Source organism: Poeciliopsis prolifica, unplaced genomic scaffold (genome assembly GCF_027474105.1).
Source record: "Poeciliopsis prolifica strain line A6 unplaced genomic scaffold, Auburn_PproV2 SCAFFOLD016, whole genome shotgun sequence".
NCBI classification, from domain to species: domain Eukaryota; kingdom Metazoa; phylum Chordata; class Actinopteri; order Cyprinodontiformes; family Poeciliidae; genus Poeciliopsis; species Poeciliopsis prolifica.
This window is the reverse complement of record NW_026562391.1, coordinates 1,513,385-1,531,057: the sequence shown is the minus strand read 5'-3', so window position 1 is coordinate 1,531,057 and position 17,673 is coordinate 1,513,385. Positions and strand designations below refer to the sequence as shown.

The 17,673-nt window shown below is 38.8% G+C and overlaps 2 protein-coding genes across 3 annotated transcripts in view; both read left to right on the top strand.

Annotated features, from left to right (window-relative positions):
• Positions 1 to 651: 651 nt before the first annotated feature.
• Positions 652 to 8,601, top strand: LOC129366846 (importin subunit alpha-1-like). Its single transcript, XM_055040914.1, has 10 exons — positions 652 to 1,055; positions 1,143 to 1,283; positions 2,465 to 2,553; positions 3,268 to 3,536; positions 4,079 to 4,173; positions 4,726 to 4,989; positions 5,988 to 6,221; positions 6,809 to 6,991; positions 7,112 to 7,261; positions 8,410 to 8,601. Exons 1-10 carry the CDS (start codon positions 990 to 992, stop codon positions 8,494 to 8,496), a joined length of 1,578 nt encoding a protein of 525 aa, XP_054896889.1. The 5' UTR covers positions 652 to 989; the 3' UTR covers positions 8,497 to 8,601.
• A 1,518-nt stretch (positions 8,602 to 10,119) lies between these two features.
• Positions 10,120 to 17,673, top strand: part of LOC129366845 (E3 ubiquitin-protein ligase SMURF2) — a 55,656-nt gene continuing 48,102 nt past the window's right edge. For both annotated transcript variants that reach the window (XM_055040913.1, XM_055040912.1), the window contains exon 1: positions 10,120 to 10,604. In XM_055040913.1, the coding sequence (XP_054896888.1) occupies positions 10,553 to 10,604 (52 nt within the window). In that variant the 5' untranslated portion in view covers positions 10,120 to 10,552. The remainder of the gene's footprint in view (positions 10,605 to 17,673) is intronic.

The window sequence follows — 17,673 nt, the reverse complement described above, 5'->3', positions numbered from 1 at the left end:
GTTAGCATCTGGAACGAGGGTTCTGATTTGGGTATTGTAAAGCACTTAACGAAGGGCAGTTTTTGCATAATGAAATCTGTGTGCAATAAGTGCCCAAGCTTAGACTAAACCTGTCAATGTTTGACGTGTACATGCTGTTTTTTTTTTTTTTTTTTTTTTTTTTTTTTTACATGGATCTCTTCAATAAATCTAATTGTACATTTTTAGAGTTTTCAAAAATTGCATAAAGATTTGACAAATCACAAGCTATATTTCACAGACTTTATCATCAGTATAAAATAATTTTGTTCGAGTTTTGACCATTGTCAAACGTTGTTAAACAGGGCCTCTTCTAAAGCAGTGTAAAGCCCAAATAAATCTTCCTTATTTGAAATAGTCTCAAATTAAATAAGGGTCATGTTGAATTAGAATCTGCTTTATATGTGAGATGCGTTTAGTAAAACATCATAAGTAAAGCAAATTTATTAAATACTTTAATTGTCATAGTTAAAAAAAAAAACAAAACAAAACAAAAAACCTACGAATCGGATACTAACTTCAGTCTCCCTCAAACCCCGGGTAACAGGGCGGAGCGTTTTGCAAATCTGACCAATCGCATTTTAGAACACCAGCGGCATATATATCTGACGTCATTTCAGAAGTGTTTTTTTTTTCTCCTTCAAGGTAAGCGCTTTGCACATGCCGAGTTACTGAGCGAATTTCCAGAACTGTATTTATCTATTTTCTGTTACTTTGCTTAGTATTTGAGTTTACAGTTTTTCTTCGAGTCGTTTCCGAGTACAGTGGAAACACATGGAGTCAAAAACGTTTACTTGACTTAGAGAGACACGCGCTGTTAACTAGCTTACCGTTTGCTAGCGAGCTAACCTGGAATAATCGGGTGATTAAAAAAAAGGAAAAAAAAAACGGTTAGTGCGACCGTTTCAGTTAGTCGTTAGTTTAGCGGCACATTAGCAGAGTCGGCTTGTGTTGCTCAACGGCCAGCGGCAATGTCAGCTGACACGGACAACGGGGCCCGGCTCTTCCAGTTCAAAAACAAAGGGAAAGACGTGAACGTAAGTTCTGCCTATAACAACGTTACTACAAAGTTAACAGCTGGACTTCTTGCTCTCATGTTGGCGATTAACTTTTTTTTTTTTCAGGAATTGAGGCGCAGGAGGTCCGAATTCAACGTTGAGCTCCGGAAAGCGAAGAGAGACGTTCAGATATTGAAGCGGAGAAACGCGCAGAGCTGCGCGGAGGATCCGACCTCCCCGCCGCACCTGAAGGCCCTCAGCGGCCAGGTGAGTCACCCTGCCGCCCAGGTCACCGGCCTCCCGCGCTCCGCGCCTGCTGGGACGCCTACCTCCACGCAAAACACGTGGAGGTAGTTACGAGTGCAGTAAAGTCAGCACTCGTTTAAAAATAATTGTCATTTTAAATTCATTGACATTGTTCTTGCATTGCTGATATACCAACAACAAAAAAAAAATGACCACATACTTTATTTTTTGCTTGTTTTTCTTGAATTCAGAATTTATTCAGTATGTAGAGAGGTAACTAAATATATTTTCTTTTGCTTTTTTGTAAAAAAAAGGTTGTCAAACGAAGATGGAAACATTTGTTTGTTTCTGATGTCTTTATGTGCTTTCTAAGTAAAAAGCTTGGTCTTTAAAGTTTCGGCTACCTCATAAAGTGTAAGGTAAAAAAATAACGCAAAAAAAAAAAGAAACATACATTTATTACCCAGTTGATTTAAATTCACACAGATTGGCAATCTCCAGTATCTAGCAAGTGAAGACCGAAAAATATCTTTAAAAAAAAAAAAAAAATTGGTTGAGAAATCTTTAAAAAAAATCTTCTGAAACGTACGTCCATGCAGATGGTTCTTCCACTAAATGTTCTGGTCCCGACATGAAGTAAATTCATCACATTTGTTGTGACATTAAGTGTTGGGACTTTAGAGAGGATCAAAATGTGGCACCTGTGGTAATGTTTGCACCTTTCATACCTTTCAGAAAGCAAAGTCAGACGTGACAGGACACATTCTGATGCTGCTCGATTCCTCTGAATAGAATCACGTTGGCTCAAAGTTGTCCAAAAAGTGATGCATGTGCTCACTTGATCGTTTTTCTTTTTATGTGCAACATAGCCAATTGAAACAAAAACATTCAGTCCTGCGTTCACTGCTCTGTAACAATCTACATACCAACATCTCTGAACTCAGATAGAGCAGCAAATCCAAACAAGGATGTGACTTTTCTGCACAACTTGACCAAAGTTAATTTTTAATCTTGGTGCAAAACTTCAGTATCAACATGCAAATGCCAGCTTCTTGATCGCTGTTGTTCATTACGCAGCGCAGCTTCCAAAGCTGTTTTTAAGAGAAGTCCAGTGCTGTTCCTCTCAAATCTGGCTACAGGGGAATGTTGTTTTTAACTTCTCTTCCGTGAACACTAATCCCTTTTGGTTTCTCTTTTCAAAGCCGACTCAGGATTGGTCATTGGAGGACATAGTCGGAGGACTAAGCAGTGTGAATACAGAGCACCAACTTCTGGCTACACAGGCAGTCAGGTAAAATCATTTTCTCATGTTTTTTTGTGTGCAAATACTAAAAACTGTTTCTGAAATAATAATTTTCTGTGTAAATATAGCATAGGGTTTGCTATATTTGGAAACCAATCTAATTCTGAAATTTTTTTTTACATGCATTTGAGAAAAAAAACATTTCACACTTTTTTTTTTCATTTTTTAATTTTTTAATCTTCTCATTGTTTTTATAGTTATTATGTAGTTTTAACCGCATTGTCAATTAATTCAATTTAAAAACACTTTTTTGATCCTAAAGGAAAATTAAATAACATTTTTACCTACAAAAATGCACAGAAAAACAAAAAAAAGCAACTCAAGAAATGCAAAATATGTGCAATAATACCAGTGACACTTATTCCTATATAACTAGTAGTTTCACAAAGGTTTCAATTTCAGTAACCAATAATGTTAGGACATGTGTCTCACCTTTTGTTCCAAACAAAATAGGACGACTATCAAATTGTATTTCGATCCAGTGTTGTTGTTTTTTTTTCATTCTTTGAACAAAAAATAATTACAAAGAAACAACAGTCTGGATGTTTTAGTCGAGTTAAAGTCTCTCCTCTTTGTTTCCACTCCAGATTCTTTAAATACTCATTCCTTCCAGCTACTTTCTGACTTTCGCAAACCAAAAAGAGTGGCGGGCATCTTTAGCTCCGAGCTACTTTCCTCTCACCGTCTCCTACTGTGTTTCAGAAAGCTTCTCTCCAAAGAAAAGCAGCCGCCTGTCGACAGCGTCATCGCCGCGGGCCTCATCCCGCAACTCGTAGGCTTCCTGGCTCTGTTCGACTTCCCCCACATCCAGTTCGAGGCGGCCTGGGCGCTGACCAACGTCGCCTCGGGGACGTCGGAGCAGACGGCCGCCGTGGTGGAGGCCGAGGCCATCCCGGCCTTTGTCAGGCTGGTTGCGTCGCCTCACAAGCACCTCAGCGAGCAGGCTATCTGGGCTCTCGGCAACATCGCTGGTACGCTGGAAAAGGCTGGTGGAGTGGGAGTTTTGCAATTGTTTATTGGGATATTTTTTTTCTTCGTCTTCTTTTTTGCATCAAAATCACAAGCTTTTGTGGGGCGAACACTGAAACATTTGCAAGGAATGTTGAGATATTTGCGGGGTTCTTTTTCCAGTTGATACATACTGCCACCTGCAGGTGGGCAAGCTCATTGATGTAAAATATCAGTACATGAAATGTGTACATTTATTAATTACAAACAGACTTGTTTTTAAGCCTTGATGTCTGTTGGGTAATGTAATGTGACTTTTAAAATTAGAATATTACATCAGATAAATAATTTAAAAAAAACCATAAACAATTACTGCACAGTAGTATGACACGAAAGGGAATTGAACATCTGTATTTGTCGTTTTCCTCTCACTTTAAACTTATGAGCTATTTTTATCATTCCGATGCATAAAGTACCAGAGAAAAACATTGAAGTTACAAATAAAAGTTCAAGACATGTTCTCCTCTTTTAACGCGACCAACTGGATCTCCTTTGCTGGATTTAGGTGATGGACCCAACGGCAGAGACCTAGTCATCAAACATGGCGTCCTTCAGCCTCTCCTCGCCTTGGTGACGACCTCTGACCTGTCCGTGTTACCCGTAAGTCGCTCTCATGTGTGTTTGTTCGCATCGTTTGCATTCGATTGCAGTTTTCTGGCAGATGACCTAAAATGAACAAAATCAGGGCCAATTTATCGACCAGCTATTGTAATTGTTCATGTTGCACTGCAAACACACAAATGCAAATATTTTAGTAGACTTAAAATAAGACAAAACTAACTTACAAGTAACTTTTCAGCAAGGTCATTCCTTTAATATTGATAAAAACGTACTTGTTCCAGTGGCAAATTATGTCACTCATAAAATGGTAAATTATTTGCTAAATGTGAAATAACCTGCTACCGTTTCACAAATATTAAGGGATTATTGAGTTAAAACAAGCTCATGTTTCTTGGTGAAAAGTTAGTTGTAAGTTAGTTTTGTCTTATTTTAAGTGGACGAAGATATTTACACAAGAAACTCGATCAAATACTCGGTAAGATGTTGTGTTTTTGCAGTGTACTATGCCATTGTTTTACAGTCTGTCCTGTATACGACATAAACATTTCATAATAATAATAATAATACGCCGTTCTTCACCCCCTGCATCAGCCTGCCTACCTGCTCAACGTGGCCTGGACGCTCTCCAACCTGTGCCGGCACAAGAATCCGGCCCCTCCCCTGGCGGCCGTGCAGCAGATGCTCCCCGCTCTGGTGAAGCTCCTCCACCACGACAACAGCGAGGTCCTGGCCGACACCTGCTGGGCTCTGTCCTATCTGACCAACGACTCCAACGAGAGGATAGAGGTGGTGGTGAAGGCCGGGCCCGTCCCTCGTCTTGTGCAGCTCCTCGCCTGCGGGGAGCTCTCCATTGTGGTGCGTGGCGTCGAGCTCGACTTCCATTTACGATTTTAGACGAGACCCGGATGAGATTAACTTGTGGCGCAGAAGGTTCTGTAAGATAACTATACAAAGGAAAGTCCAGGTTTTAAGGATTCAAAATGGTTCTTGCTCCGATGCAGGATCCACACATCTGTAAAAATTCTTAAATCTGTGCATCTAAAATGTACAGATTTAAGAATTTAAGAACGTATTTTGAGACCTTCAGAAAAGGTCTCAAAATACATTATTGTAAACTACAACGTATTTGTTAGAAAAATACGATTTATGGTGGCAGGACTATTCATTTTTCTTGTTGGACTTTCCTGTCAGCCAAATGTTTGCAGCATCTTCATTGCGTACTGTGACTCAAAGCGGTTGAGGCTACCGCTAACTAGCCTTGCTAATTAACTTTTTTTTCTGTCAATCGTTGGTAAAAATAAATGTATCTGCAGTTTGCTGGACAATGTTTGTCTTCTCCACAGGCTCCAGTCTATTGCAAACTCATACAATGGCACATTGTGCAACAAAACCTGGCACTATGGAATGAAATTTGCCGTTTTGATTTGTACCTCTCTGTCATGAAACAGATTGTACATTTAAGTTATAATTGTCTTAAAAAGTCTTAAATTTGAAGACTTAAGTGAGTCTTTCCTGTACAGTCTAGAATTTCTTAAATTTAGAAAATCCAATTTAAACTCTGTTATCAAAACGATCCATCCATCCATTTTTTTAACATGAACATGTGTAGGAACCCTGAAAAAAAAGCACATTTGGTTCTAACACATCTATTAATGTTCTTAAAAATAGATCTGTCTCTCTGAAGAGAGTAACTATATATCCATTAGTAGTGACTTTTTGCCCTTTCACTCTCATTTCCTCTTTCTGAACACAAATGAATCCTCAGAAACTTCCTCAGTCGACTCGTAGTTGCCGGCCAAGTTTCGGCTCCTGAAATAATCGCCTCACTCTTCCCCCTTTTCCCCCCCGCTAAGACTCCAGCTCTGAGAACCATCGGCAACATTGTGACCGGAACCGATGAGCAGACCCAGTGTGTGCTGAACGCAGGTGCCCTGGCAATGTTCCCGGCCCTGCTGAGACACCACAAGCCCAGCGTCCAGAAGGAGGCGGCCTGGACCGTGTCCAACATCACCGCCGGCAAGAGCAGCCAGATCCAGGAGGTCATCAATGCCGGACTGATACCCATACTGGTGGAGGTCCTACAACAGGTCCGGACGCAACAAATCGTGTTGATATTTTAATTGTATTTTATTGTAAACTACAATGTGAAAAACACAGTCTCTTGTTGTAAATGTCACAGCTCTTCTGCGTCACTTTCAGCCACTTGCGTAGACTGGCGATATACACTGAAAGAGAGTATATTTTAGGGGATTTGTTTGATTTTTCTCCATGAAATAAAGTTTTTACCAGCCATGCAGTGATTTACCGGCCAGATTTATCAGCACTGATTTCCTTAACTTCAGTGCATCGGTTATCTGTCGATACCTCAGAAAAGGTCTCAAAATCAACCACTGTCCTCTTTTGCTCTGCCATGAGAAAGTAAAAGAGAGATTTGACGGATTGACCAGCCCTCTAGGTCATGTCTGCACATTTGCAGTTAACAATAGTCACCCGACTGTTGTCAACTCGGGAACTTTCTTGCTGTATTTAGCAACATTTCTAACAAAGAATAATTGGTACTGGCCAAAATTGAAATCGGCAGGTCAGGCTTTTTGAAAATGCAATCGGTACTTTCCCACGTTTTTGTCTATTTTATGTCCAGCGTCTCATTTGCTTTTTCTGTAAACGTTTTCAGGGAGATTACAAGACCCAAAACGAGGCTGTGTGGGCCGTCACCAATTACACCAGCGGTGGAACGGTGGACCAAGTGGCCTACCTGGTCCACTGCAACGTTCTGGAGCCTCTGCTCAACCTGCTGACCGTGAAGGACAGCAAGGCCATCCTGGTCATCCTGGAGGCCGTCTCCAACATTCTACAGGTGGCAACTCTCAGCCGTCTGAATATAAAGAACATATTTATGAAGCAGGCTTATTCATTTTAGTGAGAAGTTCTGAACTTTTGAACTTTTTTCTTTTTGTTTTGAACTCTTTGTGTCCAGATGGCCCAGAGCACCGGCGAGGTGGAGAAGCTCTGCCTGATGATCGAGGAGTTGGGCGGGCTGGACAAGATCGAGACTCTGCAGACTCACGACAATGAAGCCATCTACAAGTCGGCCCTGAAAATTATTGAAAAGTTCTTATCTGAAGAGGTAGTTCTCTTTAGACTCTCTGTTAGGTTTGAAAATGTATCTGCTTCTGTCGTTCTTTTTTTTTTTTTTGAATTACTTTATCAAGCCAGGCAAACCAGAGAAACATTAAAACTGAAAATAAGGTCAATCGATAACTGCTTTAGGAATTGTATCAATAAGAATCTGGATTTTTAGTCAAAAGGGATATTTTGAAAATATTCTATTGCTTTATAAAAAGAAATGAAAACGATTAAAGCTCACTTGGAGTTTCCTGAGAACTTCAAATGAATCAGCTTTCATTCCAGCTCACAAATGATGTGCTGATGCGCTAATCAGTCAGGGTCGAAATTCATAACCGATTCGATCCGATACTGAAAAATATCATTTTTAAAACCATTTCTTCTGATCCAAAAAGTGCATCATATCTGAGAATTCCAGCTGACTTCAGTCTATGAATGCATTAACCAACAAGGTTCCATGTTGATAGGATCTAAATAAAGACTAAAGATATCCACTTTGATGCATAAATCATGTGATTCATCGGAGGTACTGGATACACAGATATATTTTTGTTTTTTTTGACTTAAAATTACTACTTTTCAATAAATTACAATGTTATTGAAAAGTTTGTTCGGTTCAGTAATTCCAAGTAAAACAGTATATACATAAAGGTCAGTTTTCAAACATTACTTCCTGTTAATTACAGTTACTTTGTGCTTACAGTTACTGAAAACCGTTTTATTGACTACAAATTCAGTAAAATGGGTTTCAGGTTTCCCTCAGAAAACTTGCTAAACGTGGTGGTTGGGCTCTAGGACAGTCATCCATCCAGCGGCCCATCGTGTTTTTGAGTTAAAAAATATTTAAAGTATACATAAAATATGAAAGTATCACTTTATAATCATGTGTTATTGAAAGATTATTAAAACTTGAACAGTAACTATAAAGTCTTAAAAACTGCAGCCATTTAAAAAAAAGACGACTAAATAAGCAATGCCTCGCCTGGTGGGGGCACAATAAAGCCTGGTGGCCCGCCAGGCTTATAATACACGGGGGGAAATCCTGGGTCTTATATAAAGGTTCCACAATACTATACTCTATTTTGTTCCCTCTTTTTTGTGCGTTTAGTGTATTAATACCATTTGGCTCTGGTTCTTTTTGTCTTTCAGAATGCAGATGAGCCTCTGGCTCCAGATGCTGCTCAGGACTGCTATGCCTTCAACATTCCTGAGGACAAAAACACTTTCCAGTTTTAACTTGTTCACTATGATTTCTGACATTTAAAAAAATGGGGGGTAAATCCTTATCTTGACATTTTAGACTAATATCTTTTTGAAAAATATTTGTAAATAAATTTTTAAGTATTTTAATGGAATTTTTGTGTCCTGTTTATTGTTTCCTACGCAGAGAAGCAAGTATACATGGATGGATTGTTTCTGACATTTTTTGTTTGGTGAAAATAGTGTGCTCATCTCACCACTAGGTGACACTGTGCTCGTTCCTAATGGTTACAGTCGCATTCTCATACGGATTTGAAAAATGAAGGTTTTTGGTGCATTTAGTGGTTTATGAAAGTGACTGAGTTGGTTGAAGAAGGAGCAGAACTACTTCCGCAATGTAATTAAATACGTTTTCATACCATATTCAACCTTTGAAATATTCAGCTTGGTGTTTGCAAAAAAAAAAAAAAAAAATCAATGAGGTAAATTAATAAAAAATAATTTAGATGAATTGCTCAGCTCCTCAGGTGTAGAAGTAACTTCAGAATTTATAACTAGTTCTGCGTCTTTATGGAGTCTGGGAGCAATTAATGGTTGCATTTCAGTCCAGATAGTTAAACTGGCAGTTTAATCTTAGATGTTAAAGTAATGGCCACGCTTGACAATCAGAAGGCTTCATAGTGCCAAATGTTTTAGTTTCAACAGCTGAGTTAACTTTAGTCATGAACTGAGAGCTCAGGTAAATTCCTCTGTCACATCATGTTGGAGAAACTTTCAAAATAAAGCAACGACGTTACAAAGTGTCATAGGTCACCAAGTTAGGTTTTACTTTGACTGTATGAACAATGCGCTGGGCTGACGTTTTATACGTATCTACGTGTTTTTGAACGCCGCTGGCAGTTTCGTCTCAAGTAAAGTTTCGGTATCGAGATGCGGTTCCCTGCACTTCTAAACGGTGTTTTACAGCAAGCGTGACCATGGTGTGTTCAAAAACATCCGGCACATCGGAAGATTTTACTAACAATCAATTTTCCCTTTACTTATCCAAGACAAGAAGCATAGGTTAAGGTTTAAACTTACACATTTTCCGTGTGAATATGTGCACTCTTTTCTCACTGATATTAAATCAAACTAAACTTTTTCTCTTTTGTCAGTTACGATTGCGAAAATTACTTATATCTCTTAAATGCCAAAATATTGAAAGTTTACCTAGTTGGCGCATGAGGATTATGACTCCGTTTAAGAAATCTTGGGAAAAGCCCAGATGATGATGCCTTTTGTAAGTTCCTGGCTTGTTAATTCACTACATCTGTGTTAATTACAGACACCCCTCATCTGAAAGAAGTTAGACAAAAATAGGTCGGGACATGGTCTATCATTGTCTGTTTTTTATTTTAATAATAGCAAACTAAAACCTACAAACCTACATTTACATATATATCGATTTGTATTTCAGAATTTCACCTTCATTTTATTTTTGTTTACCTTTTATCACTAATTTTGCATTTTTAAAAAAAAAAAACCCTACAGACAGCAACACTTCATATTATTTCAATACCGATAATCCTCAGTTGACATGAATGCACCATAGGCCAGACGTACCGTAATACACCGTGTAGAAACGCGAACAAGTCTCCTTGGAGGGAGCCGCCTCGCATCCACACCGGATGTACGACTGCCTGCCTGCAGCAGCGCAGTCTTTACAACTATTTCCCCCAACTTCAGTTGGAGCAGCTCGGGCAGTGTAGACGCCTGTCCGGATGGGGGACAAACCGCTCACCTAATCCGTGTCACTCCTCTTGACACGACCCGCAGTCGGGCATGTAGCTTCGCGTATTTCCTCTACGTCTGTGTTTTTCTGCTAAAAGAAAATGGGCTCCGGTGGAGAGTGTATTGGAATGGGTCTAATTGTGAGAGCATTACGTTGCATGCACAGTCAGCGTGATTTGCTATGGTGATACTACAAGAAGCTAACCCCGAGCTAGCCCAGGGATCGTTTTTGGGAGATACCTTTTATTGGACAAAGCTGCACGCTAGCGTGTGAATTAGACATTTTTTGTTAGTCTTTATTAAAGTGGAATATCAAAAGGGAATGTCGAACCAAGGAGTAAGGAGAAATGGCCCAGTAAAGCTGCGGTTGACAGGTAAGCAGAATTTAAACCCCCCTTCTTACGCCGCTTAGTTATGCTAGCACACTGTTAGCCTGCATGCTAGCGGTTTTTACTCCGTCTGCTGGGTGTAATAACTCATGTATTGTGGGAAATTACAGCATCAAACACATATTTGGCATTCTGACTAGTTAGAATTAGGATTAGTGACGCCACATTTAAGTGAATAACACTTACAAAGATGAACTGAAAGGTGCATAAGTGCAGCGTATAAGCCTACCTTGTTAGCAAACATTAGCTGACTTCACTGTTTATGTTTGGTTAGCTTCGCTGCTAAACGTTGCATCCGTCTCCTTCCTTGAACTACCTGCAGTAGTTTTGGGGATAACGTGACATAAATGAATAATAACATATCTCAGTTTACTTTCAGTAACCTTGACTTTTCACAGAAGTTGCATTTAAATCAAGCAGCGACCACTGTGCTGCATGATGCGGTTATGGGTGATATTTCCTTTTGTCAGTTTGCAGAATATTGCAAAACACAGGACTTTATCAGTGTTTGCATTGGGGCTTAAAATGTCTGAAAATGGCCTTCCTTTAAGGCGTTTTTGAAATGTTGCAATGAGACGTCCTGGAAATGATCTTTTTTATTTAACCGACGTGTTGTCTCGTTTTGGCATGGACTCATGGTCAAGACGAGGGACAAAATGTCCCACATCCCCTGAATGGAACACACCTTAAAAAAAACATGCAATAATCACATTTAAAATACCGAAGGTGTAATATAGAATGATCATATATTATAATCCATGTGTAATTAAGAACCTAATTAAAAACAGTTAAACTTCTGCTTCCATCTGAATCTAGCTGAATGTGTTCTCAAGATCTTTCCACACATATTTTTATAGATCCTCTGAAGGTTCAATGTTTGCTTCACTGGGACAATAACTCATCAAAATTCTGGCTTTTCCAACGTTAGTGTTTGGTAAATTGAGGACTTTCATCAAAAACTGAGACAAGATATCTGTCCTGCAATAAAGAGACAATCTGTTTAGACTCTTGTTAAAAGTGAATGTCCCAGTAAATTTATATGATCCTTGGTTAGGCTCACATACTAAATTAGTAGATTTATGTTTATGTAAATGGCAAAAGCAATGACAGGTTTTTCTTTTTTCTTTTTTTTTTTTTTTAAAGTCTTCACCTTCTGGATAATTAACCAGGGCTTTCGGTATTGTCGTATCAAAACTTTAATAACTCAGTTGTATAATGGAAGTATTTGGAGCAAGCATGGCAGCCTGAGGTCCTCTAATCGTAATATACGATTTCTTCAACCTCCGCAGCATTAAATCTTCATGTTTAAGTTCAGTGCAGTAGTGCTTATGTTAAAAAGTTGCAACCAGCAGTAGAGTACCTTCAATTTTCCTGCTTAAGTTTCTGAGCTTCCTTTCTTTGCTGTAGCTAAAGATACCGGTTCTAGTTTAACTCCAGCAGACTGAACCGAGGCTCATTGAGGAGTAAGTAGTGTCGTGGAGAGAAATTGTTACTCAAACACATCCAGTTCTGGTCTGGTCCGGTCCGGTCTGCCTGGGGTCTCTCTCTCTCTCTCTCTTCCTCTCCATATGGACGATAGTTTTAAATGTGCCGCAGTGGTCTTCAACGGAATGCCAAGAATGTGAAACCTCAAAGAGACTTTCCTGATCAGAAACCCATTCAAAGTGCTACTCGCATCATTTAGAATGATTACCCAATTTCCAGCGACTTGAGTTCTTCGTCGTCGGGCTTGTTGTTTGCGTCGCATGCGTTGCGATTGGATTCAGTTGTGGCCAAGTGCGATTTCAGATTGGAATGCAGTGTTGGTTCTGAATGCACAGCCGATGCGGTGGTCCTTTAATTATAATGTGTTGTTTCCCCCTCATCCCTCTATGTCCGACAGAATGGTTTGTCTGGACAAAAGAAAATTAAAATATTATGGTTTATGTTGCTCGGTTGGTATTCTTCCAACTGCTTTAGGTTTTGGCCATTATGTTGAATAAACTATTGGTTTTAGTGATGAACCTTTAAAAGAATTGCTCTGGTGTGTCGGCGGTCCTGTCCTGAGGTCTGTTGTGTGAGCTTCAGCCAATCAGTTCTCAGTAAAGTGGTGGGTTTCTATCAGATGTAGACGAGAAGAAGTTAATAGACAATGAATGTCATACAAACGTTGGACCTTCATAGACATGATCTTTTAAGAATTGTACAACAAGCAACTTGATTGATTTCTAAAAACTAAACATTTGCTGCAAGCCTTTGGATTCGTTTGCCTGCACACGTCCCTTAAATTTTGAATAAACGTACGACAGCAAGTTACAACAGAGGAACCGCCCTGCTGTTCCAGAACCTAAATGGCGATTTTTTTTTTTTCATTTCAAATGACGTCTTCACGAGTTTCTCGTTAAAACTCCGTGTCCCGTTATCAACCATCCGACCCAAACTGTGTCGTCCTCAGAGGAAAGAAAATTTGTTGAAATGACCACAACCAATTCAGAGGTTGAGGTTTTCAGAAACTGAAGGATGCTCTAACTCGGGCTGTTGTGAACAAATATTTCAGTTATCGAGTAATTTATGAATTATTTTGATGAATAGTTGAAAAATAAAACATTGTCCTGTTGTAGCTTTTTAAGCTAATCGAATCAAGTTTATTTGTATAAGATATTTCAGCAATGAGGTTAAAGTGCTTCACATCATAAAAACATAATATAGTAACCGATTATTTAACAATCAATGAACAGTGCATTTTTTCAAGCAGATATAAATTCAATATGTTGATCAATGTTCCAGTAACTAGGAGTCAAAGGCAACTCTATGTAGGTAGGTCTTTAGTCTTTCTAAAAAACAACTAAGTATTTCAGCATCTTTGCAGTTTTCTGGGGGTTTGCTCCAGATTTGTGGTGCATAAAAACCAGAAGTTCAGCCTTCTGGTTCTAGGTGGAAAAGGAAATACATGAAAGGTGAAGTAAGTACAAAACCATCCAGTTGCCTTTTATTTTTAATAACATTTTATTGCTCAAAAATTCAATACGATTCTCAAGTTTGAAGCGTGACAAAAACTTTTTTATAAATTAGATGCATCTAATCTATTCCAAACTTTTCCAAATGAATCCAGGTGAAGCTTTAAAATGAAACCAAAAAAGTGAATGTACAATTAGCAGAACAACAGTCAATGTGAAATAGATAGTGAACTGATGAAAACAATAGTTTGGTCAAACATGCAAACATAAACTGCAGTAAACTTTCTGTCAAATGGATCCGAAAGTGCAATTAGGATTTTGACATATAATGTAAAACAAAAAATAAGGCTTAGAGCACAAAGCACTCTGACCTGCCCTGATGGTTTGGGCACATTGTCACTGATACCCGGTCTAGATTTTTTTTCCAATATCTGGAACGATAAATATGATAGAATCTCCACTGAAATCAAGACCTAGAGAGTGAGAATGTCTTTAAAAAGGCCTAAATTAATGATGATAACGTCATAATAATTCCTTTTCTTTCCCCCAGACAATTTACATTTTTTATGCTCAAATTATATCAGTGATTTACAAAAACAAAAAGGAAAATGAAGAACAGCATCCCTGGTGCGACGTTAGTGGTGGACTTTATGTGCTGAATTTAAAAAAAAGAGAAAACCTTGGCTTAATGAGTGCTGTCTATTTTCAATTTAACTTCCCTTTGGGATCAATAAAGTACTTTAGAATTGAATTGAATTATCCTCGCACTGCATCATGTTTTCCCTCCTCTCCCTCCTCATCTGACGCGTAAGTCGGCCCGATTCACACAAAAACTCGGGTTTCTTCAAATGAGGAAGATTTCTTCCTTTCCTTTTGAAGGTTGAAACACGTGAGAAGAATACGCCATGAGGATATGCGTGCGATTCATTCTCCCTGTCACGATGTGCTGCGAGTAGAGAACGACTGAAAGAGTCATCCCGCCGTTCTTCCTTGCGCTCTGTGCTTGTTGGAAACCCACATGTGAATTTTTCATCCACTGTCACTCTGTGTCATTGCGTGCCTTGTGTTTTCCTTCTGCTTTTTTACGTGGACTTGCTGTGTCATGAGTGTTTGTGCTTTGAAGGCGAAAAGGCAGGAAGGAAGGTGATGATTGAGATGAAAGTCCTTCCTTAGTTTCAGGGCAGAAACGCATCAGAAACGACCGCGCCGGCCGCTTGTGGAGCGCGACGGTTTGCGTCAAGATTTTCTCTTCTAAAAATGGACGGCAAAGGCAGAGTGTTGCTCTCAAATTCAAAGTAAATCTTACCCGCAGCAGCTGAGATGTTTGCCATAGTGGTTTACAAGCATCGACTTAATCTCCATCCAACTTTTTAAAAAAATGTCATAATTCACTGATTTTCAGTGGTTAAGGTCAAAACTTTGGCAAAGGAGTTCCAGAAGCTTCTGGGGCTCGTCCACTGGGACCGTTTCAAGAAATGTTTTCATTCACATGGAAACACGGAGAAGGAAAAAAATGACGATTTAACTCCTCCAGGCCTGCAAGTGGCGCTAAGCGTCTGGGACATGTGGTTAAAGCCTCCTGTTGAGGTTAGCAGTTAGCGCAACAAGAGAACAAGAATGGAGGATTTTGCAGAAACTTTAAAGAGGTGGCACCACCGTCAACATTTAATCTGCCATTGTTGTTGTTGTTTTTTTCTTCTGACACGTTTGGGGTTAAAGGTCATGCGGTAGGGCTAATGTTTCTATCTTCACAAAAGATGCTTTATAGCTAGCTTTGATCTGAAGTGAACCTGAAACCTGGCAGCCTTGACAACGACACACCGAGTCCCGGGTTTTTACGATGAGCGATTTTGTTTCCAGCAGTCAAAAATAAAAGAGCCTCTCTTTAGTCAAGATACCGTCTTTTATGAGTTTTTCATCCTTTGTTGCTGATTGTTTGGAAGATATTTTATTTTGCTTGTCAGCCTGTTAAAATATTTGGTTGAACAACACATTCAGTACGACAGAGTATTTACATTTTTTTAATTACGAGAATAAAGTCACAGTAAGAAGAATAAAGACAATATTACCAAAGAAAAATCTTAACATGACTCAAAACATTTTCATTGATTGATTCAACGTTCTGCTTCAGACAATAATGTGACTCTAATGTGTTACAATATCAACACATTAGAATGTGTTGTAACCAAAATATAACTTCACAAGATGCTCAACATTCCTCATTTTATTTATTTATTATAAAAAAATAAATGAGGGTTATCGTACAATTACTACTTCATTGTACTAACATTATGACTTTATTCTGGTAATGAGTTTTATTCTCATATCATTACAAACTTTTTCTCTTCTGGCTACAAATTCTTATAATAATTGTTTGCCACAGTTATTCAGATACTATTTATATTTTTTTTATTTATGATTGTATTATTACAGCTTTTTCTGTGATTATGTGCATGACCTTATTTTCGTAATATTATGACTTTATTTAGACAACATGGCTTTGTTCTTGTATTATTCCAAGATTTTTTTTCTCGTATTACTACTTTACTCTCACAATGACTTTATTCTCGTATTATTTAGACTCAATGTCTTATAACCTTATTCTCATAATGAGTTTAATCTCAGAACACTGTGACTTTGTTCTCATGGTGTCATGAGTTTATTATCATATGACTTTTTTTTTCTGGCAAATAGTTTGACTTTACTCACTTTTGTTTTTCCTACTCCGTCGTATCAAGACACTGAAAGCTGCAGTAGCTTCCAGCCGACCTTTACCCTCTTTAAAAATACTTTACCAGGTTAGACTTTGACTAGATTTAGTTTCTCTGACTCATCGGTGCACCATTGATGACTCAATCAGTGACCTATTATATATATTTCTGGGGCATGCAATGTGCTAGCAGAAAAATCCGCTTTTCCACAGTAATTAGGCAAATAATGGCCACCAATTAACTCCACCAACTCTTGAGCAAATTGCCTGGAAGACACCGATGTGTTCATCAACTTTATTGCTGTCTGGTCGGACCAGAATCCGTCAAATGAAAGATCCCAGATTGTGGACTCAGGGAACCTGGCCTTTTTTCTTCTTCTCTTTTTTAAGATTTAGGAAAGTTTGAGAGTCTGTGTTTGTTTTTATGTTTACATTCCTGATTTTTCTGTAATTTTCCCCCTGAGCTGTAAAGACAGAAGAGCAGGAGCGACAGGGGCTCTGTGTGATTTCTGCCGCAGGTAATCCATTAACTCCTCTCTTGGTTCTTAGATGGATATGTGCATTTTTAATCTTGCTGTTCATTAAACACTGGGTCTGATCAGGGAAACATTCAGTTGAAGCAGGATTTATGAAACTTTTTTATTTATTTTTTGCTCTTCAGTGCAGTGGAAATGAGCCAAACTTGGGTTTTATGAAAGAATAACCGATTTTGTCTCATTTTCAGCTAATGCCTCGGTCGAGCCATCTGTTTATGTTCAGGAGTGCTATAAGTAATTTAATTAGTGCTATAGATTGGTCTGCATGCGCTGCCGGTTCCCAGAAACGAAATTCAGAGCTTTTATGTGTTCAGCCATGCTCTCTTGATCTTGCCTGCAGCGTTTGGGGTCATTGTGTTGTGGTTAGAGTTTTGTAGCGCACTACCAAGGTCTGTACCCAAACTTCCTCCAGCTCTGTTTAGTCTGCATCACTGCAGTATACTTGAATTGACCACACGTGCTCCGCAGGTTTCTTATACCCGTTTAGCGCTCACAGGGCTTTTGTATTGGTGTGGAAAACGTTTGCAAGCAGTTTAGGGCGCAAATATTCTTTCCGTAGTTGATCTTTATTTCATGTTCGTTCTTATCTGTGTCCTTTTATTGGTCAATCTGGAAGTAACTTTAAAAAAAAAACAACACAGACAGGAAGTCTCTTCAAATCTCAAATGGCACCTTACTCATCTGCTTCCATGGTAAACCACAAAAAAGTACAAATATAAACATAACCCAACTTATTATTCTTAATCATGACATTTACCACATTTTTCAAAAGTTATCTTTTTTCTGTCAATGCAAGTTTTTAAAAGTGTGTAGGATAATAGAGTTCACACATATCCAGAGGTTTTTCTGCTCTGTGATCACAGATAACGTTA